The sequence below is a fragment of the Pristis pectinata genome, chromosome 13 (assembly GCF_009764475.1).
Source record: "Pristis pectinata isolate sPriPec2 chromosome 13, sPriPec2.1.pri, whole genome shotgun sequence".
NCBI lineage: Eukaryota > Metazoa > Chordata > Chondrichthyes > Rhinopristiformes > Pristidae > Pristis > Pristis pectinata.
Window position 1 is genome coordinate 25,303,433 of NC_067417.1, and position 23,640 is coordinate 25,327,072.

Here is a 23,640-nt window from a genome sequence, read left to right on the forward strand (position 1 = left end):
TATGAAATTCACTGTATTCAAGACAACTTGTTTCTTTTGCTGCAGCAGGTGATATTTAGTTCCAGGTATCGTGCAGCTAGCATTTGCAATATATCACAATGGTATTTCAAAACGGAATAGAATTTAACACTGTTGAACCAATTAACTGGTCCATTGTTATCTGTATAATAGGTGAAGTATTACAGCTTTTGAATTTGAACTTGCACCTCGTGGGGTCAGAAGTAATCTTGTACTAATTCGCGTTCTGATTCTATTAGCATGTTTTCATACAGCATTCCCAATTTATATTGTGTGCCTCAGTATCTTAAGAGCACAGGCAATTCAGAGTACCAATAAATGTTAATTGTTTTTGCTAGATGCAATCTTTCAGATGTACTGCTCTTTCCAGAGCCTAGATGCATTTCAAAGGACAGAATATGGAAATTGCAGGATTTCCTGGATTCTGGATATCATGGGAGGTAGCTGACTGTTAACCAGCGGCCTGGATACTTGATTAAGGAATTTAAGTTCAAGTGATTCAGTAAATCTTGAATTTGAAAAGTTAGTATCAGAGCATTTAACATAAAACAACTGGATTGTGGTAAAATATTTGGTTTTTTGGGAAGGAAGTCTGCTATCCCTATCTAGTCTGATCTGTGGAACATCAGATTCACCAATGATGTAGAATGGTTCAGCAAACCACTCAATTCAGGAGGCTGTGAGGAATAATAAACACTAATCATCTCAGTATGTCATTGTTCTGTAAATGAAGGAATAATAAACACTAATCATCTCAGTATGTCATTGTTCCATAAGTGAAGGAATAAGGTGGTGGTCAATGAGGGAGAACCAGTGAGGAATTTGGCAATTAATGTCACTCAAGGAAATTTCAGAGAGATTAAATGGACTAAAATAGGAAAACCCTACAATAGCCAGAATCCCAGGTGTCAAAAAGTTTAGTGCTGAAATGATGGAATGCTTTCATAAAGATCTTTCAACATTCTTTAGATTCTGCAACAGTCCACCAAGTGAAAGGTAACAAATGAAAGTGCTATTCAAGAAGGGAGGAAAGAAAAAAATAGTAAAATTATCTGCTGTCAGGAAACTGCTAGAATTCATCAAATATGCAGAGCAGGATTGGGCAGAATCAACATAATTTTATGAAGTGAAAATAACGTCTAATAGATCTTTGAGGCTATAACTGGGCAAGGTAAAGAGGAGCTGCCATTGGATGTTGTATATCTGAATTTTCAATTGCTTTTGATGGGGTGTAGCAAACGTAGTGGTTTCTCAAAATAAGGGTCCACTGGGTTGGGAGTAACTTTTTAGTATGGAGAGAAGATTGGTTAAAGAGCAGAAAAAAAATTGTAGATATTTTTCTGGTTAGCAGTCTGCCATTAATTGAGTACCACCAGGATAGTACTGGGCCCTTAGCTTTTCACAATTTATATTAATCTAAATTACCATTAAAAGGAGGAGGTATTAATCTTGGCTGGCTTAAAGGTGGATAAATCACCATGGCTTGATGAGATTTATCCCAAACTACTGTGGCAGGTAAGAGAGGAAATTTTTGGAGCACTAACAGACCACACGTGAGATGCTGGATGATTGGAGGATGGCGAGTGTAATACCTTTTTTTTCCCCAAGAAAGATGGTAGGAATAGGCTAGTTAATTACAGGCTGGTGAGCCTAACATCAGTAGTAGGGAAGTAATTGGAAATATCCTGAGGGACAGGATTAATTTGACAAGCTGCCACGTGGGGAACTGGTCCAAGAAGTTTGAGCCCATGGAATCCAAAATTGGCTTGGTAACAGGAGGATGATAGTTGTTTTTACATTGGAGTCAGTGACTAGTGGTGTACCACAGGGAATGGTGCTTGGGCCCTTACATTATATACATTGCAAGTGAGTGGAGGTGTGAATGTTCACAGATACATGAAAATTTGTGCTGTATATAATGACAAGGGTAATCTTGGTTTACAGGATGATATTGTATATTTGGTAAGATTGGCAGAGCAATAGCAGGTGAAGTTTATTCCTAATAATGCATGATGGAAGGATTAACAAGGCTAATGAATTATAGATCCCTAGAGAATTGAGGAGCAGCAGGACTTTGCTGTAAAACTCCTAGGTAAACAATGTGGTGGTGAAGGCAGAAAGTGCATTTGCCTTTATTAACCAAAGCACAAAATATAAGTGCATGGAGATCATGGAACAACTTAATAAAACACTTGTTAAAATAGCTGGAGTACTGTGTTCATTTCTAGTTGTCTTGCTCTAGGAAGCTCATGAGTGTACTGGAGATGGTGCGGAGGAGAATTACCAGGATGGTGTATTGAAATGAAACATTCAGCTGTGAGGTGAGACTGGATAGGCTGGGTTTCCTTTGGGGAGGAAGCTGAGGCAGGACTGATTCAATACTGAGTTATGAGAGAACATAAACAGGGTAGGTCACCAAGAAAATTTTCCCAGTAGTACCATTGTCTAAAACCAGAAGGCATAGGTTTAAGGTAACAGGAGGTTTAGTGGGGATCTAAGGAATTTTATTTTTACTCAAGTGGTTGGACTCTGAAGCACACTGCCTATGATGGAGGCAGAGACGCTCAACATTTAAGAAATACCTAGATGAGCACTTGAATTGCTAAGACATAGAAGACTGTGGACGTAATAGTGATAGATGGGTACACATAAACATGTTGGGCTAAAGAGCTTGTTTTTATGCTATAAGAATCTGACTTAATTGGATTTTGAATACTATCTTTTCAACTGAGATGGATTTTAAGGGTAAGGAGTCAGCCAGATAACTGAGATGAGAAGAAATTTCCTTTTGGAGGGTTGTGAGCTCGGGAGGAAACTGCTAAAGAATTATGGATAGGTGGGCAAGAAGATGGCGGGAGTATAATGGGGAAATAAAAGATTATCCTCTTTAGTAGGGAGATCAGAGGTATTTTTGAACAATGAGAAATTAGTTAAAAAGTATTTTGGTATGCTGGTTTGTGGGATGCTGTAAGTAAACCTGTAGGAAGGAAGATTGAACTGATAAGGGCTTTATTCTCTGGAATTTGGAAGAATGGAAGGTCATCACATTGAACAGATTCTAAGGTGACTTTACATGGTAGATTCCCTGTGTATCTTTGCCGTGGAAGGAAGCTGGAACACACTATTTGTGGGTAAAGGTTCAGCCACAAGACTGAGATGAGAAATTTCTTGGAGGTTGTGAAGTTTTCGAATCCTCTGCCCCGAAGGATATGGATGTTTATTTAAGTAAAATCGAAGCTGAGATATTTTGGGACTATAAGAGAATCAACTATTATAGATCAGGTAGTAAAATAGAATTGAGCCAAAAATCAGATCTTACTAACTGGCAGAAAAACTACATGGCTTCATCCTATTTATGCTGTTAGAACCATTATTGTGTAGAGTCACCAGACTGAATCCTGGACAGGAAAATTGCTCCAGGAATGTGAATAAGGACAACCTATTCTCACTAAGGTTCTGAAGTAAATTTCATGTAGGCATACAAGATTGAGGATGATTAACAGCAGAGATAGCACAGGGCATTTTCACCTAGTCAGAAAGTTTTGCGATGCAAGGCATGGTCTTGGGCAATGGGTTGTTAACTCCTTGAATATCAAGGGAATTGGAAGATATGGTGTTTATGCAGTAAAGTGTACTTAGCACAGGTTTGGTCATGTTCCTGTTTAGTGGAGCAAGCTCAAGGGAGTATGGCCTATTCACTTGATTGGAAAGAAACACATTATATGAGGAGTCCTCGGATTATTGCATTGTTCAATCAAAATGTGTGCTGTGCTTTCTCGTTGCAAACTTGTAAATATTTAATAGTAAAATAAATTAATATAATGCACTTGTGTAGAGATAATCCATCTGTCAAAGAAGGTGAAGAATGGACATTTGGAGTTGGCACTGTGGCAAAAAAAATGTAAATGACATAAAACTATGGAAACCTCCAATAATGTATTCAGTTTGACTTTGTGTATAATTTAAAATTGTTTTAAATTGATTACACATAATTAACCCAATATAAATGTCATACTATTTGATTCATTACAGGTTTTAGCCATCAATATCTTGGGCGATTCTTGCTAAACAATGACAAAAATATTAGGTATGTTTGTAAACAAGCAGTTTTATTAAAACTTAATATATTGACAAAAGCAGAATGTATTAAGAAAAGAGGGAAACAAACCTTTCATTTGGTTTTTATACAAGATGGGTTGTCTTAGGAGGGAAACAGGTAGGGACAGAATTGAATCACTTACTCTACAGCTAATCTTATCAATTTATGGGGTCACAACATTAGCTGAAGGTGTCAAGATCTGCAGGCTGTATTCAAACTGCCACTGCCTTAAATGTTGGACCCCTCATTGTGCTTGCCAATAATTTCCATATGCTCTGTGACCACTTACTCATACAACAATAAAACGATGTGGATGCGTGGGTGAGAATCTCCAGATCAGTTGCCTTGTGATCAGGATGCTTTGCACAAATTTTGCATTCATTCAGGTTATTATAATATATGAAGAGTTATTTTCCTTGGGATTATCTTGCTTTTTTCAACTTGAGTTTAGAATACAAAAGTAATAGTGAAGTACTAGCAGTCCACCTTCATTTATAATTTTGTATTATAAAGTATGTGCATCCTGATACCACGGTATATTTCAATGTTTAAAAGCTTAATGGGATTTCTTCACAGTATTTTCAATCCACAGTTAAAGCAAAATTATTAATTATTTTAGACATTATACTCTCTGTTTTTAATCTTTTTAAAAATTAAGACAATGGACAGTTATTCAAAGGAATATTGATGACATATTGATTGCATCATTTTATGATTGTGCAAGATTTCCACTTTGGAAGTAGGGTCATGCTTAGGAATCACTGCATTAGTGTTATGACTGCTCAAAGAAAAAACTTGAGTGCTTGGTTCTGTAGGGCCTTATGGTAAATACTTTTTGCATGTTTTATACTTAAAGGTAGAGTTGTTCATTGTTATGAAGTTAATTGTGATATAGTTAAGATCAATTAAACTCTTTCAGCAAACTAAATGTAACTTTTTTTGCTTTAAGTAAATTAAAAATAATTTACAGTTAACAGTTTAATTTGACTAAAATGCAACCAAAGCTTTATAAAGTGTACATTAAATGTGCATTCAAATTGTATACATAAGTGGGGTTCTCCAAAGTACATAATTTGTTTTAAAATGCTATTGCATGTTCCTGAAGGTTTGAAAGGGCTTCAACTATACACACACTTCAAAATTCTTCATTTCCACCTTGCATGGCCCATCCTCTCCTGATTTGTCATCATACTAGTTTGACATCAAAACTGAATGACAGAAATTACATGCACCAATATATTGGGAGGACTGAAGTCATTATCGGTTCCAGACCACCTGTTGCATCCCTCGCCCTGGTCATGATCTGAAACCAAAAGGCTCCTTGTTATGTTAGCATCCTATTAGTTCCAGAGGTGAGCTTCCAATCCCATATATCTTCCATCATCAACACTGGCCACTTGTACCTCAAATACCACCTGCCCCAGCTCATCTGCTCCTGTAAGCCTCATCTGCATCTTTGTTCCCTTCTGACTTGAATATTCCAATGCCCTTGTGATTAGCCTCCCATCTTTTCACTCTGGATAAACTTAAGCAAGTTGTAACACCACAGAGTGATTGGTCCAAAACTCTCCTGCCCTTATTATTTGCAGTGTTTAATTTACCCATAATTACCATCTATATTACAATTTGTTCTGCAAAGTCTGCTTATTTTGTTCTAAAATCCCACCCCCACCCTTTGCTGCTTCCTTCTCCATCACTAATGTTTGTTAGGCTCACTATCTTCCTAGAACTAAACATCAATTCTGGCCAAATGGTGAGCATGCTTTCAATTGCCTAAACAGTAATCATTGGAAATCCTCTTTAAATCTGTTTCTTTTCCTTAACCTTTGAATTGTTACTTAAACCATACCTCTTTGATAGTTTGATAACCTCTCCAAATTTTGTATGATTCTGAATGAGACACTGCTTAATAATACACCTATGCAACACCTTGGGATGTTCAACAAAGTTAAGACTTTGTTTAAATGCAGTTTGTACAGAGAAATGTTCACAGAACTCCATTTGCCTCCCCCTCTTTGTTGTACCAGATGGTGGGAAGAAAGAAAACGTGGAAGCATGATAGGAACTGGAGGAATATACAAATATTTGAAAGTTATGGGACTAGTGAACCTTGCAAATATTGGATGTGCTTGGTGGATTTTGAACATTATAATTTTAAATGGTATTATTGGAGGTTAGGACAAACCATATTCTATTGCACCATTCATAATTAATTGAAAAAATATTTTTCTTTGGAGCATTCATAAAACTTGATATTCAATTAGTTATTACTGCAATTAGATGTTTGATTGTTACAAAATGTGTTAATTGTGTGCTTAATCCTTGCGATTTTTATTCACTCAACAGCCCTAATTATATTTTTTCTGCAACTGTTACATGTTCATTTTGAATTTTGTGTTTGTTCAGATCATTGATCTCTTTTGAAATGTCTATGGTTATTACTAGAGATTTTAAACTTCTACAATTTTTCTTTTCCACCATCATAAGGTATGTGGCACTAACATCGCTGCTCAAAACTGTCCAAACAGATCATAATGCAGTCCAAAGACACAGAAGTACAATAGTGGATTGTTTGAAGGACTTGGATGTATCAATTAAAAGGTAAAGATAACTTTATTGGATGTTTGCAGATTGTATACTTTAATCTTCTACATACTTCATAATAACTACAATATTTATTAATTTCATTAAGTGACTTTGCTATCATAAGCAGAAATTTGTGGGTCCAGTAACCCTTTATGGGTGATGAACTTGGTTATCTCATGATATTCTGTACTTGGTTCCTTGTAAGTGAGCTATACTTTGGGTATTTAGTAGACTAATGTTGAAAATATTGCAGAATTAACTGCACAGTTCCACTTTTTGAAATATAATGGTTTACTGAGAAGAAGATTGTATGCTAGTTTAACATTGCTGACTTGCAATCTGTACAGTGAGAATAATTGTAAAAAGAGTTAGTGTTTCACCATTACTGGTTTCTTGTTCAACCTAAAATTTGAGTTGTTTATTTTGCTTTATAGCAGTAACTGTATTAGATTCCTGTTTTCTAAAGATGTAGTTTGTGAATGGGGCTAATTTACCAGGTTATAATTTCAATAATTCCAGTGTTAGAAAAATGTTCTTTCTGTTTATTAAAGCAGAGTATAAAACTTGTTTCTTTATTTGCTTAATTAGGCGTGCAATGGAGCTGAGCTTTGCTCTTGTAAATGGAAATAACATTAGAGGAATGATGAAGGAATTGCTCTATTTCCTGGATTTATGTGATCCTGAATTCAAAGCAGATTGCGCATCTGGCATCTTTCTTGCAGCAGAGAAGTAAGGCTTGAAATTCTGATGCTGTACAAATGCATTGCTAGTTGTTACTGATTTAGTATAATATTAGACATAAGTTTATTCGAAGCAGCAAAATTGTGCACTTGTATGGCATTATAAGAAGTATAAGGTTAATAGGTGATTTTAAATTTTCCTCAATTCATGGACTGCCTAGGATTGTAGACTTTGTAAGATATCTTGTGTACTCTTAAAATATTCAAGCAATTTTTATTTAAAAATCATGTAAAGCTATGACTCCAAGGCCATTTGAGCATTGATTTAGTGACGCCTCTCAAGTGCAATCTGGTTAGTCTCATTTGCTGGCTTTTTCCCATTTCCTTCTCAAAGTAATTATCCAATAATCTTTTGAAGGCTGTTTACTTAATCAGTATCCACTATCTTGTAAGTCAATGAATTCCAGATCCTAGCCACTTATCATGATAAATGTTTCTTCATATTCCATCTGGTTCTTTTGCCATTCATTCTATATCTCTACATTCCTGTTATCAATGGTTCAGCCATTGGATACAGTTTCTCATTGTTCACTGTGTCCAAACCATACATAATCTCTTGACCTTCTCTGCTGAAAGGAGAATAACCCGTGCTACTCTGTATAACTAAACCCTCAAACCTGGAACCATTTTAGTAATTCTCTTCTGGAGCTTCAAGACCTTCATGTTGTTCCTAAAATATGCTGCCCAGAATGGGGAACAATCGACTGGATCTTCATGGATCTGGTTAACCACTTGTGATTCTTGCCCATTTGTAATGTTCTGATGGCACAAAGGTTAAGTTACCAGGCTACTAATCTAGGGGCCTTGATCACAATCCAGAGATCTCAGTTTGCATCTCATCCTGGCAGCTGTGGAATTTAAGTTCAGTTACTATTTCTGGAATTTGATGGAAGGAAAAAAGCAACAACCAGTCTTGGTAATGATGACCACGCAACAAAAAAATTACATTGGATTGTCGTGTGAACTCATCTGGCTCGCAAATGTCCTGTGGGGAAGGAATTTGACATCCTATCCAGTCTAGTCTTCTTGTCATTTCAGACCTCACCAAGGTAGTTGGGTCTTAAATGCCTTTTCAACTGGCCTGGCCAAGTACTCAGTTGTACTGTTACTGCTACATTCAACAGAATAAACTGGATGGATCACCTGGAAACAACCTGGGCACTGAGTTGGAATTCAAATTTGCTCCAACCCTCCAGTTGACCTTGCAGAGTCCTCCTCGTAAACACTTGAGGACTTGCATCTCAACTGGGAGTGCTTTCCCATAGATGAGTCAAGCAGCAGCTAATTGTGCCTCAGGTAATGCACCACACTCCTCCATCTCAAACCCTGGGTACATCCTGTCCCACCAAAGGGGCAGGCATATAGGCAGAAGGGAGTAGCCCTTGGTGTCCTTGACACTGACCTAATGTCAGGAGACAATGGGATCTGAAGTTGGCCAAGGAAATCACCTGATTCTAGTTAATTCCCTTCCTCATTTGTTGAAACAGTGCTCCTCTGTATTGAACATGAAGCAGTGAATGTAGCAAGGGCAAAGAATGCTTTAAGGACAATGTTAAATTCTCCACCATCACAAAGAACACCTCCAGTAACTCGGCTGGCTGGGTCCTGAAGGACTGCCACACTGGGTCTGCAGTGGGTATTGAGTGGACCAACACAAAGTAAATCTGCTTGACCTCGTCCTTGTTAAATCTGTCTGTGGAAGATGAACAGCGCACAATCACATTGGTAAAAGTGACCAATGCATCATCCTTGCTGGAGACAATTCTGCCTTCACATGGAGAACAGTCTTCATTTTATTGGGTGGCACTGCAGTTACACCAAATGGCCCAGATCTGGCAGCTCACAACTAGGCAATGATTTGGTTCATCAGCAGAAATATACACCACAGTCAGTGACCTCATGATTTGGCATATCTCTCTTCAACTTTGTTATCAAGCCAGGGGATCAACAGTGGTTTAATGAGTACAGAAAAGCTTGCAGGGAACAGTAAAAGGCATTCCCAAGGATGATGGAGTGCAGACTACATGCATGCTAAATGACAACGTAGCATACAATAAGAGCTGAAAAATCTCATAACCAATGAATTAGATGAAAGCTCTGTTTGTAAATAGTGGAAGATAATAGGACACTGTTCCAAGACCATCCCTATGCTCAAGGATGGTAGGCCCAGTGAGTGCTAAAGGTAAGGTTGAAGCAGTCATAACCATGTTCAACCAGAAGTGCCAAATAAATGATCCGTCTTGGCTTCCTACTGAGATCGCCATCATCACAGATGCTGGTCTTCAGGTAACTTAATTTGCATTGCGTGGTGTCAAGAAATGACAGAGCACTGGATTGCAGCAAAGGCTATGGGAACAGACAACTGCAGTCGCACTATTGATGACTTGCACCTCAGAACTAGCCATGTCTCTAGCTGAGCTGTTCCAGTACTGATATCTATCCAATCATATGGACAATTGCTTAGGTCTTACTCCCAAGCTTCACTAAAGCATTGGAAGCTGTCATCAACAGTGCCATCAAGCAGCACTTACTGGCCAGTGACCTGCTGACTGATGCCCACTTGTATTTCTCCGGACCTCATCATCGCCTTGGTTCAAACATGGACCAAAAACCGAATTCGGAAGGTAAGGTGACAGCAACTGCCTTTCACATCAGGGCAGCAGTTGACTGAATTTGGCATCAAGGAGCCTTGGTAAAACTGAAGTCAATGGGCATGTAAGGGAAAACATTTCAATAGTTGGAGTCATACCTTGCACAAAAACATGGCTGATTGTTGGAGGTCAAAGCCTGATTGTAGGAGTTCCTTAGAACATTGTTGACGTTCCAGACATCTTCACCTGCTTCAGTAATCTTCCTTCCATCATGTCAGAAGTGGGATATGTGTCGATGATCACAGAATGTTTGATTCCATTTGCATTCATCAGCACATGATGCAACCTAAGCTTTTCCGCCATCTGCAAGGTGCCCATGTAGCTCCAACTATGATGAAGCTGCCCTTCAACCATCTTGAACTTTTCGCTACACCACCAGCTCCTGTCCCACTCCTCCCCTGCATATATACTGACTACCTTTCCTCTTCCCTTCCCCACCAGTCCTGATGTAGGGTCTTGACCCAAAATATTGCCAATTCCCTTTTTCTCCTCAGTGCTGCTTGACACACACTGAGTTCTTCCATTGGGTTTATTATTTTTTGCTCTCTTGTTTCTGCTGGTCTCAAAGCTGTTGCTTTTTGAACATAGTGACTGCCCATTATAGCTGAGGTCATTTGTCTTTATTTTAAATAGGCAAGCATATTTGGAATATTCGTTAGCAATTCAAATAATTCTATTGGCAAGAAAAATTCATATCACTTTTCTTAATTAGGTATGCACCATCTAAGAGATGGCACATAGACACAATAATGAAGGTCTTAACAACGGTAAGTGTGATCTTGGCTTAAACAGCAGTATTTATTTTGTTACTGTCTATATGTATTCGACTTGATGGTTTCTTGGGTTGGTCTCTGGATTCTGGGCTCTCAGCTCCATCTGAGAAAAATTAGGGCAAATTTAATAACATTGCATCTTTTCAACTTGGTAAATATCTGAAAGAAAAGATGGGGAAGAGTGTCTTGCATTGACTATAGTTATGTATTGTTTGAACAAGATCCACTGTAACCATTGTAACACTCTTGAGATTCAGATGCTGACATTTAGGCAAGAGCAATGAGCTTCAATAAACACGTTCTGTAGCAGTTTGTTTTTCTCGGGCCATCCTTGTAGCCATAATCTGTCTCCATACTTTGTGTAAAGTTTCATTTGTGTGAAGGTTCCTAAACAGCTAATTTGACCAAGAGCAGGTTATGTTTTATTCAGTGTAGGTGTCCTTTTCTGAGACTCTCATGGTGTTAGGCAATGAACTGAAGGCAACCCCTGTGTTACAGGGGAAGGGGTGCTCATTCCCATAAAACAGTCTATATTGTGACTCTCGGTGACAAGAAGCTGCACCATCTGCACGTGCGTCAAAAACACCAGTTATAAGAGAAATTATTTATAATATTAAAATTCCATACGAGTGATTTTTATTATTCCATACGAGTGATTTTTATTCCACATCTCGAATTTTGATCTGTGAATTCTGTAAGGTTGAATTTCCATTACCTGAATGGCTGTAACGTGGGTGTCATTGTAACCTGGCTATTCTGCCACATTTGTTTGCAAGGGTCACGGTTGTCATTCTCAAATCATAATGCTTAGTTGGTCCAAGATGCTTGCAATTTTTATTGCTACAGCATAAATGCTGAAACTACTGAAGTTGGGGAAAATCAATCTTCAGCATTTGAAGATAGTGATAGGAAGTTCATAATCCGTCAAGTTTTTTATGTAAACTGATGATGTCAGCAAACCAAGTAAGGGTAAAATAAAAGATTTTTTGTAACATATTTAAAGTGATGCATAACAATATACTACAAGATTTAAATTTGTGAACTATTTGCGTTCTGGAAAGTGATGTAATGGGTTATAGTTCCAATGACCTGGGTATGGTCCTGATCTCAGGTCCTGTCTGTGTGAAGTTTGCATGTTCTATGGTGGCACAGTCGGTAGTGATGCTGCTGCATTGCTCCTGCAATCTGGGTTTAATCCTGATCTAGGGTGCTGTCTGTGTGGAGTTTACACATTCTCCCCATGATCATGTGGGTTTCCTCTGGATGATCTGGTTTTCTCCTGTATTCCAAAGACATGCTGTAGATTAACTGACTATTAAAAATCTCTTAGTGTATGTAGGTGGTAGGAAAATTGGGAGTTGAGAAATTACCTATGTGGGACTGTTGGGAAAAGCTCAGATGGCATAACTTGATAGGCTGAATGATCGACTATTCTGTAAGAAAAGATGTTAAGAAATTTGGAAAAGGGGGAATTCCTTGGTTGCAACATCCTGATTAAGAAAAAATGAAGTATTGTTTGGTTAGTTGATGCCATCTCCCCGCTTCAGCAGGAGGTGTAGGGGAGAGGGGGCAAGTCTGTGATTCATGTTCAACTATCAGCTTATGGCTTGTGAAAAGATGAGTGTTTTCAAAGAGCAATTGTCTGGAGCATTATGGGTGAAGAGTTCAGCTGTATCTGGAAGAAAAACCTTTTAAAGTGAGCTCATGTTTTTGGTTGTGAATGTTTTAAACCCTGTGGTTGCACAGAGCTATACTTCCCTAATGATCATCTACATGGCACACTAAAGACTATGATGGTGTGCCAGATTTGGTATCACGCAGCAACATCACCACCTACTGTGCTGCAATGCCACCGCAGATCATGCAAATCAGACTGAGGTCAGATTTTTCAGGTCACAAAAGATAGAAGATTTCAAATGTTAAAAAGTTGCTTTGTTAAAGAGTGACTGTAGAGAGCAAACTGAGTTAAGGTGGATAACTGGCTAGTTCTGATGCAAACAGGATTGAGTGCCAAGGGCTTCAACATGCTTAGATGGGAAGGCGAGGGTCTGTTCCTTGAGCTTGCAATTAGGGGTTTGTTTACAAGAGGCCAAAGATAGAAGTCAGAATAGGATGGAGAATTCATGTGATGGGCAACTGGAAGTTCTGGTCCTTAACTCTTTCTATGTCGTAAGTTAATATGAGTAATGAGTATGGGAAGAGGGTATTAAAGAACAAAATAGAGAAGTGTAAGGAAAGAATTCCCAAAGTTAGAATTTAAATAGCTGAAGGCTGGTGGTCGAGAGCTGGGCAAACAATACTAATGCTGGAAGAACGTGTGTTCTCATGCTGGAAGTAGTCAAAAATATCTTGAGTTCAGTGTGTGGATGAAAGTTTTAAAATGGAGTCATTGAGCGACCATGATTCTTAAGGTAAGTATACTCACAAGCATTGTTTCATTCAGGATAGAATGTTGCTTCAATGTCTGTAATTTACATTTCCTGTATTATGTTGGTTTATCTCAAAAGGTTTAAGCTGAAGTACAGCTTGCGTCAAAAAAAGTTTTTCACTGGAAGTGCCAGCAGGATTGTAAAATGCTTTGTTTTTTTTAAATTTTAGGCTGGAAGTTATGTACGAGATGATGCGGTGCCTAACTTGATCCAGTTGATAACCAACAGTGTTGAAATGCATGCCTATACAGTACAGAAACTTTACAAAGCTGTCCTGGAAGATATCTCTCAGGTACATTGAGGTGTTATATTTGAACTTGTTCATGATTGAAAGCACAGGTGCCAAAACCTAAATTGCATTATTGATTGAAGCGAACCTTCGTGTTTTAATTTTACAAGAGAAGACAGTTTTATTTTTAAAATCCAGTTGTAGTTATTTTGTCACTGAGTTAATACTTTACCCCATTCTGATCATTGATAAGCAAACATTGTCAGAGAGTTGCTGCTTGACATTTGGGCACTGTAATCCTTCAGCTGCTTTGTCTTAGAATTTTAAATTCTATCATGCAACAGAATGAAATTTGGATAGCTTTGGGCCAGTAGGTTACACGTGTAATTTAAAGTGGGGAAATGTACATTGATATAAATAAAAATGAGGAAAAAAATTCTTTCAGCCCATCTAAACTTCTTGAACAACTGAATTCTCCCTTTGTAGCACCTAATTATATTTTAAACAAATACACATTTAAAAAAAACAGAAGCAGGCATGGGCTCTTCTGTCCCTCATCCACAGTCTGCCTTTCAGCTTGATCTTTCATATTGGATTACCTTCCTGTTCTAAACACACAACCCTTGATTTCTCCCAGTATACAAAAATGTATCGATCTGCTTTAACTGTATCTCTGCTACCTTGTCAACATTTGAGTAATTTTATCAAATTGATTTTAAACTAATTTCCATTTAGATCCTGGGATTTCAATTTTTAAAATATACACTAACATCTCTTATCTGGGATGTGCCAGACTTCAAGTGTTTATGTATCACATATGATGGTTAACCTGATGTTGGCCTCACTGTTGTGCCCCAGGGTTCAGTCCAAACATTCCATCTTAAGTGTTAGTTGACCAAGCTTTTGCTACAATTTAATACACTTGTATTAATGTATTTCAGTGTCATCACTACTGACTTTCCAGACTAAATTTAATCCTTTCTAATTGTTCATCATAGCTTATCATTGTTCATTTTGTCTTTTTTGTACTCTCCTGACACTTGAGAATTCTTTCTCATTTCCCCCTCCTCCTATCTAAATGCTGGTGGTTATTGTGCAGATAACCATTCAGATTTTTGTGCATGGACTGATTATAATAAAACTGTACAATAGTACACTGTTAGGATAACTGGCTTGTAAAGCCTTAATATCAATTTTGTAGATTTGCATTTCCTGTCATGGTTTGAATTAAATTACTGGATGCACCACATGGATATTAGAAGCTATATTACTGAAGTTAAGCTGCTGAATTTCTGAGCTATTTTAGTCTTTTGGTTGAGACATTTTTTTCATAAGTTCACTTCCTTGATGTATCTATTTTAAATCTTTTCTGTTGGCATTTGCTGCATTCCCCTGTTACATTGCTGTCTTTATTTCTATCATCAGGATATTTCACCTCAATACAGTTGGCCTTGGCCAGCTGGTTATTTGTGTACATGAAAATCTTATGTTTTCACTTCATAACCACTTAATGATCCCCTGCAAGTATTCTGCTTCCTACTTTCCAATTGGTTTCTCATGTAGATCACATTTTGTTTATAGTTGATTCCATGTTTACAAATGGAGACATGACAAAGCTTTCTGAAAAACTAAATTGTCTATATACTGTATGTATCTTTAAAGATTACAATAAAAAAATGGAATATTTTTCTCCCTGGTTTAATAGCTGTTGTCAAGTAGAAACTTCAGTCTGCTTAATTTGTCAAGTGAAGGAGACTGTGACTAGTGAAGAGACTTGAATTCTATCATTCAGTTTATTCCAATAAGCTTTAAATTTGAAATGTTGCAGTGTTATCGAAGTAAACTTGGCAGCTAATTTTTGCACAAAGATTCAAATATAATAAATGATTAGTGAATTTGTTTTGCTCGGGTGTTTCATGGCTGTGTTATTTAAACCATTGGAAGTTGTCCTGCCGTTTAAAAATCATACAGTTGGATTATTGCATCATTCATATTGAGCTTGAATGTCTGCAGTGTGATTGAATCTTGTGACTTGTTTTAAAATATTCAATAAACAAGGTGACACTTGAGAATTCTTTCTCATTTTTCCCTCCTCCTATCTAAACCTATGCCGATTTATTATTGTGTGGATAACCCCTCAGGTTTTTGTTTTGGAATACATCCTGTTTGAATGCTCTTTGCAGTATATTCATTTATTTTGTCATTTTGATCAGACTTTTTGCAAAAAAATCTGCTCTTTGCTGATTAACATTTATATACATCTTTTTTTAATAGAGTTGTTTTGGACTTCCTGACTAGAAAAGCAATCTATCAGTTCATAAATCTAAGAAATGTTAACTTCAGTCCATACCGACATTTTTAAGACCCCTTGTTTCTTGTATGAAAGCCATTGCAGCTCCCCCTTAAAAAAATACTAATTATCCAGAAATTCAAATTAAGCAATGTGTGAAAGCATGGTTGAGTTAGAATTTAATCCTGCAAAATTTCAAAATATTAAACTGATTGATCAACATGGTGAGAAAGCGACCAGATGGAAATAAGATTTAACAAAAGTCTTATTTGCCCATACTGCCTTAAACTATTCACAACAATTCTGATGTAACTCTGGATGAGGTTGCTTTCATCATATACTCCTGTTCACCTAGTCATGAACATTTGGATGGATCCTGCTATTGGGACTAGTTGTTGGACAATATTCATTTTATGTTTTTATGTGGATAAATAAAAAGGTGTTTATCCTATCCTAATATGTGCTCTTTAGTTTTGATCCATAGTTTAGTGCCTCTGAAAAGGTGCTGAGGTGTGGTTGATCTTCATTTGACATTTAATAAATCAACAAATTGTGACTAGAAATGGTTTTAGTTTCAATTTGTAAGTATATTCAAGGCTTATTAACTGATTATTTTTCAACAGCAACCTCTTGTACAAGTGGGTGCTTGGTGCATGGGAGAGTATGGTGACCTTTTAGTTTCTGGCCAATGTGAAGAAGAGGAGCCTATTCAGGTAATATTGCTTTTTGAAAGCGGGCTATTCAAATAAATTCCATATGAGTCATTGCGCTTAGAAGTAGAACATGAACATTCTTTAATTTAAAAAAAACTGCACTGTTGCATAGCAGCTGCATGGCTTAATTAAAAATTGAAGCAAAATTACAAATTAGAAGTACAACAAAGTGAATTGCTGGAATATGTTTCCAAATGTACTACATGGAGCGTTGTACTATTTGGTTGTAGAAATATTGTTACTGTTTAGTCGTTTTTGTGATTTCATGCAGTTTATCTGAATACTTGCAGCGGAAACCAAATGAACTTTGAAAGTCAAGTGTAGGTGATTAGATTTTCTCTTGTTGGTAGATGGTGATTTAACTTGCAGATTGTGTAAACTAAATTTTAATGTTCTGAACTTTTTCATAGACCCTGTATATATTTGAATCACAGAACATTTATGACATGGGCAGTTTGGCACATTGTGAAGGTCAAAAGAGCTACTCCATCTACTACCACCTTCCGACACTGGGGCTCGTAGCCCTTCAGGTCATGGCATTTCAAGTGCACATCCAAATATTTTTTTAAATGGGATGTATGTTTGTGCCTCTACGATCCTTTTGAGATGGTGAATGACCTGACTAGTGTTTTGTAGATATACACTAAAGGTCCCTTTGCCTCCAGTCCACTCACTATCCTCCCATTAATTCCCTTAATTTATTGCAGTTTCCCAAATGCATCACTTCACACTTTTCTGGAGCAAATTCCAGTTACTATTTTTGTCCAACATTACTGCAGTCTGAAGGAGGCAGTGATTTTTGTAATTTCTGCAGTTTTTTTTCTGTCATGTCTCTGTTTCGGTCTAAATTATTAATGTATATTTGTAAAAGCAAAGGACTGACTATTGACCCCCACTGATAAAAGCCATTTAGCCACAAATACACCCATCATTAGCTTTTGCCTCGTGCCGGTGAGCCAGTTTTGGATCCAGTTTGTCAATCTCTTGGATTCCATGGGCTTTCACTTTGGTGACTAGCCTGCCATGTGGGAATTTAAAAAAAGCCATGCCAAAAATCCACTAAACAAAATGCAATGCTGTCAGTGCCCTCCTTGTTACCTGATCAAAAGTGATTGATTTAGTCAGATGCTATCTTTAACAAATAGAGATTCCTGATTGATCTGTCTTTCTGTAAACAATAGTTCTGTCTTTTTAAAATGGATTCCAGTCATTTGTTTATTACCCAAGTTAAACTTGTCTATTATTCCTCCTCTTATAAACAATTGTGTAACATTAATAACCTGGTGTAACCTTCAGCTGGAAAGAATTGAAAAATTGGAGTCGGTCTCTATTTCCTCCCTTCCTTGCCTTACCAGCTTGGGCTATATTTCATCCAAGCTGGGGGATTGATTAATTTAAGATGATGGACCCCTTAATTCTTCCTCATTTTCTGTGTTTGTCGTATCCAAAATTTCACAAGTGTTAAACAATATTGTTGTTCCACAACGTTGGCATCATCCCTGGAATTGTTAAGTATTCATTGAGAACATTACCACTTCTTCCACCTTCCAACATGGGGTACATTTTTATAATCTTTCTTTTTATTCATAAACCATTTTTGAACTTAATTTCACTTGACAATTTTTTATACTCTTTCTTTGCTAATTTCCCATTAATTCTCCTATGTTTTCTATATCTTCCTAGCTTTCTGCTATGTGATAGGAGCTGGCGTAAGCTTCCCTTTTTTTTTTGCTTTGTCCCACCCTCTACGCGTCTTTTCATTCAGTGGGCTCTGAATTTGCAAAATCAGTTCAGTTTTGTAATCACCCTTAATCCAAGTTGGACTTCAACTCCTCTGTTACCTTTGTCCTTCAACTTAGATTTAGCATAGTTTCATTAATTAGGTTCATTTTGATTGGAAGACAGAACAGAGGACAGCTTAATACACTATTTGAACTTGTGTAGAGTTTGTTGAAAATGAATATCTGATCATTGTCTTTTTTTTTGCCCCAACAGGTGACAGAAGATGAAGTTATGGATGTATTAGAAAACGTACTACAGTCTAACATGTCAACCTCTGTAACAAGGGGCTATGCTCTCACTGCAATTATGAAACTAAGCACAAGATTTACTGTAAATGTGAAGTAAGTAACTGTTTCTGCTAAAGGTAATAAAGGTGAGGAAAATTAGTATTTTTAAGTATTTAGTGACCCAGTTTAGTTTCCAAGCCTGTTATTTATGGGTCTAATATAACAAATCATATTTTTCAGTCGAATCAAGAAGATCATATCTATCTATGGAAGCAGCATAGATGTGGAACTTCAGCAAAGGGCTGTTGAATATAATGCACTTTTCAAAAAATTTGATCACATGAGGTATGTGTAAACTATAAGTAATTGGACGTTGGAATGCTCAGTTGATATAGTTTGAACATGGCATCCAATTTTCAGTAGCTCAGTAAATTTCTTACTCAGGCAGATTATTGCTTGTTAAAATTACAGAATTTATGGCAGCAATCCTAGTTGTCTGTGGTATGTTGTTGATTTAATAATATTTTATTAAACTGCATACACTTAATGTCTAAATCAGCTTGGGTAACTAGTTCAGTTTCAAATAATTAAAAATGCAAAACTATAAAAGCAATCCAGCTAGTTCCCTAATCCTGTAACTTCTTTCCTTTCAGATGGTTATCCAACTCCCCTTCATTCTGCTTCCACTACTCCTACTCTTGGCTATGCATTCTTGACTTTAACCACTTGCTATGTTTTTCAAAAAAAAATCCTCATATTAGTTTTGGCTCTTTTGTAATTATCTTCATTTTGTGTCCTCTAGTTCTTGAGACCACTGCCAAGGAGGACAATTTCAGTCTGTTTTTGTAAAAACTTATTTTGCATATCTCCATCATATATCCTTACTACCTTCTCGGTTCAAGGATAACAGTATGTAAAAGGGTAGGTGTAGTGGTAAGCATTGCTGTCTCATGTCTAGGTTACCAAAAAAGTAGATGAAGGAAAGGCTGTGGATGTTGTCTACATGGACTTTAGTGAGGCCTTTGACAAGGTGCCATATGAGAGGTTAGTTCAGAAGGTTCAGACATTAGGTATCCATGGAGAGGTTGTAAACTGGATTTGAAATTGGCTGTGTGGGAGAAGACAGAGTGGTAGTGGATGATTGTTTCTCAGACTGGAGACCTGTGTCTAGTGGTATGTCTCAGGGATCTGTGCTGGATCCATTGTTGTTTGTTGTCTATATCAATGATCTGGATGATAATGTGGTAAATTAAATCAGCAAGTTTGGAGGTGTTGTGGACAGCGAGGAAGGCTTTCAAAGCTTGCAGAGGGATCTGGACCAACTGGAAACATGGGCCAGAAAATGGCAGATGGAATTTAATGCAGACAAGTGCGAGGTGTAGCATTTTGGAAGGACAAATCAAGGTACGACATACACAGTAAATGGTAGGGCACTGAGGAGTGCGGAGGAACAAAGGGATCTGGGAGCTCTGATACATAATTCCTTGAAAGTGGCGTCACAGGTAGACAGGGTTGTAAAGAATGCTTTTGGCATCCTGGCATTCATAAATCTAAGTATTGAGTATAGGAGTTGGGATGTTATGGTGAGGTTGTATGAGACATTGGTGAGGCCAAATTTGGAGTATTGTGTGCAGTTCTGGTCACCTAACTATAGGAAGGATATCAGTAAGATTGAAAGAGTGCAGAGAAGATTACTGGTATGTTGCCGGGTCTTCAGGAGTTGAGTTACAGGGGAAGATTGAACAGGTTAGGATTTTATTCCTTGGGGCGTAGAGAATGAGGGGAGATTTGATAGAGGTTTACAAAATTATGAGGGGTATAAACAGAGTAAATGCGAGTAGGCTCTTTCCACCTAGATTAGGAGAGATAAGTACAAGAGGACATGGCTTTAGGGGGGAACATTAGGGGGAACTTCTTCACTCAGAGTGGTAGGAATGTGGAATGAGCTGCCATCTGATGTTGTAAATGCGGGCTCACTCTTAAGTTTTAAGAATAAATTGGATAAATACATGGATGGGAGAGGTCTGGAGGGTTATGGACTGGGTGCAGGTCAATGGGACTAGTGGAATAAAGTTTTGGCACAGACTAGAAGGGCCGAATGGCCTGTTTTCTGTGCTGTAGTATTCTATGGTTCTCCAGAGACCTTTGTTTAATTCTTGGGTGCTGTTTGGAGATTGCACTCTCTTCCTGTGACTACATGGGTTTCCACAGGTGCTCCAGGTTCCTCCCACATGCCAAATCTGGTATTTTAATTGGCCACTGAAACTACCCTTAGTGTTGGTAGATGACAGGAGTGTGACTAAAGGTCTAATAACTGCAATTTTCTCGTTCTTAGGCACTACTTGAATCTATAAATGGTTCAAAAATAATGGCCAGAGCCACTGCAATTTTCCTCCATTAATTCTTCCGGCATTCTAGGACACACCACAGCTGCATTGGTTGATATAAACCATGCATATGTGATTCTAATTTATCTTTGATACAAAGTTGTAAAAGAGACTTAATTTAGAATAATGGGTTAAATACATTTTAAAAAGTGTTGTACATTTTCACAAATATGCAGAATCAAATGCATCTGAATGTTTCACTAACTCAGTACAAGTTGATCTACAGCTGATTAAGCACTAGAAAGATAGAAGAAACACAGAAATCATTTTATGGCCAAGGTGGTTGACCACAAATCTAGTCTGTACGTGAATGGAACCAAAACTAAGATATGAAATATGTCATTAGTCAAAATCTTGTGAGCATTTTGTACATTTGCATAACTTTGTGGAGTTTTGGTCTAATAGTTTCAGGAAAATTTGCAGAGAAACTGAAGAACCATACCAAGTGGATTTCAGTGCTGACTTTTTATCTAATCATAACACAATACCACATGAAGGCCTTTTAAGCAATTGAGCTAATATTGTTCTCTCTAGGTGTTTTCCTTTGTTTGTAATTATATTTTCAGGATATGTCTTTCATACCATTCTAAGTTATTCTTAAAACCCATGCTCTGTGTTTAAATTAGTTATGTTTCTTACGAGTTATCCTGAATTCACCACACAACCCTCCACATCAGAAAGATTATCTTGCCAAGTTGCTTGCATGTTAAAAATAATGAATGTACTGTTGCTTCCAAGTACCTTTCTAACTTTGATCCTTTGGCTATATATGGTGTAGATATTTGATCAGAAAAAGTAGCTACTTATTAAGACCAACACTGCATATTGGTAAATGATTTAAGTGCAATCTTCATTTTTTTCATTTTAGGGCAAACATTTTCTCTGAAATAAATTCAGAGCTGGTGATAAATATGAGGAATTATAATGCTTTGTAAATAGGTTGAAAGGTTAAAATTTTGTACACGATAGGTCTGCACTGCTGGAGCGAATGCCTATAATGGAGAAGATAACAACTAATGGGCCTACAGAAATTGCACAGACTAATGGAGAGGCAGAACCCATAATAGTGGATACTAAATTAGCATCTAGTACCACTCAGCCTTCTAGCCAGGTAAAACAAAACCTTGAGACCATATATCTTTATGTTGTACTTCAATATATAACAGTTGTATCCATTGGATATCCTATTTCTAAATACTGAAATGTACTGAATGGCATCAAAGTGACACCAACTAAATTTAATAAATCCTTTGATTTAGTTTAGATGCATTTTTTTAAAATAGTTCCAAGCTGCTTATAGCATGTCACTTTGTATATTTTTCTGCATGGGTAAAGCTATGTTTGAGGTCATTTGATCTATTTAAGGTGATAAAATCACTTGTAATTAAAAACATCTTGATCAATTTAAGTGGCTGTTAAGAAGCTGAAGGTTGGTTCCAGTACCTAACTGGAGAAAAGCAATCTAATTTTTTTCTCTTATGCATCTGACATTTTAAGATTTAACATCTGAAATGTTTTTTTATGTTGTCTATGGTCAGAATGCAATTGCTCAAGAGAATCAAATTTTTCTATCCTAGTAATTTGCACCTTGAGGTTAATGATTAATGATGAATGGCCCTTATCAGAAGGGTAACGATCAACATGCGCAAGTCTGTGTTATTACAAAGTTCAGATGTGTTATCAGGAAGTGGCTGCAGCACAGTTTGGGCATAAGGAGATATCTACAGTGTTCTGAGAATTACTACCCAAACTTTAACTTCCAAGTTTTCATTAGAGAGCACATTTCTTCACATTTCAGGATCGGATGGGCATCGGACTTGAGTATTTAGCTTTGTGTGATCATAACCATTTGCCAAGTTTTATAGGGAACATTTTTGTTTTCCCGATTTACAACAGACTTGAGTTATATGAATGTCTTATCTTTAAAGAAAACTATGTTATTAATGCCATAGTAGTGTTCATTTTGAATTTAATTAAACTTGACTGTAGTTGATTTGAGAGAAGACATATAGGCAGGTATAGCATTTTTTCATATTGGATTAGTAGAGAATCAAAGTATTACAAAATCTAATTTAATCTATGATTATAATTGATAAAAGTAGCTTTTATTAAAAAATGCAATAAATTCTTTCTTTTCCATTTTCATCAGAACAGAATTATGCATGTCTTTGGTCAATGATATTATATTCTAATCTAATCATGACTGCCGGAAATACACACTTTTTTTTATGGCAATTAATGGCAGATCTAGGCTAATGAAGAAAATATGTGGTTAAGGCTATAAGCTTGTAAAGTCATTTAATTTAATTTGGGGTACTGAGTAGTCAAATAAGAAACAATAACTGGAAGTGTGTACTTACAGTGATATCTAGCTTGGACATGGTACCCACTTTTTTCTTCAAACCCAAATGTGAAATATCTTATTAACGTGCCTTTTGTGGGTCAGTTTTTGGGAAGCTGGCTACTTGAGCAAAATATTGTTGGTGTCTCATGGGCCAGAAGAGAATATGTGTAGATAAAGTAAGGGAAAATATTTAGAATTTGTTTGTGATTCCTGTTTTATCTGAGAGTTTTTAAAAATATACTATTCTGACTACCAATTTGAAATCTTCGGCATTTTGCAGTATGAATTTTAAGACAGTTTTAAGTTTGCACTGCCAACTTTGTAATTGACCAATGATGCTGACTTTTCAGCTGTCTCATGGTATGATTATTG

The 23,640-nt window shown here is 36.9% G+C and overlaps 1 protein-coding gene across 1 annotated transcript in view; it reads left to right on the forward strand.

The window, feature by feature from the left end:
- The window catches only part of LOC127577163 (AP-1 complex subunit gamma-1-like), a 71,405-nt gene that overhangs the window by 21,593 nt on the left and 26,172 nt on the right, over window positions 1-23,640 (forward strand). Inside the window, 9 exon segments of the mRNA XM_052028106.1 lie at window positions 4,051-4,105; window positions 6,605-6,718; window positions 7,292-7,432; window positions 10,807-10,861; window positions 13,466-13,588; window positions 16,439-16,528; window positions 18,524-18,651; window positions 18,778-18,882; window positions 21,894-22,035. Coding sequence (XP_051884066.1) covers window positions 4,051-4,105; window positions 6,605-6,718; window positions 7,292-7,432; window positions 10,807-10,861; window positions 13,466-13,588; window positions 16,439-16,528; window positions 18,524-18,651; window positions 18,778-18,882; window positions 21,894-22,035 — 953 coding nt within the window.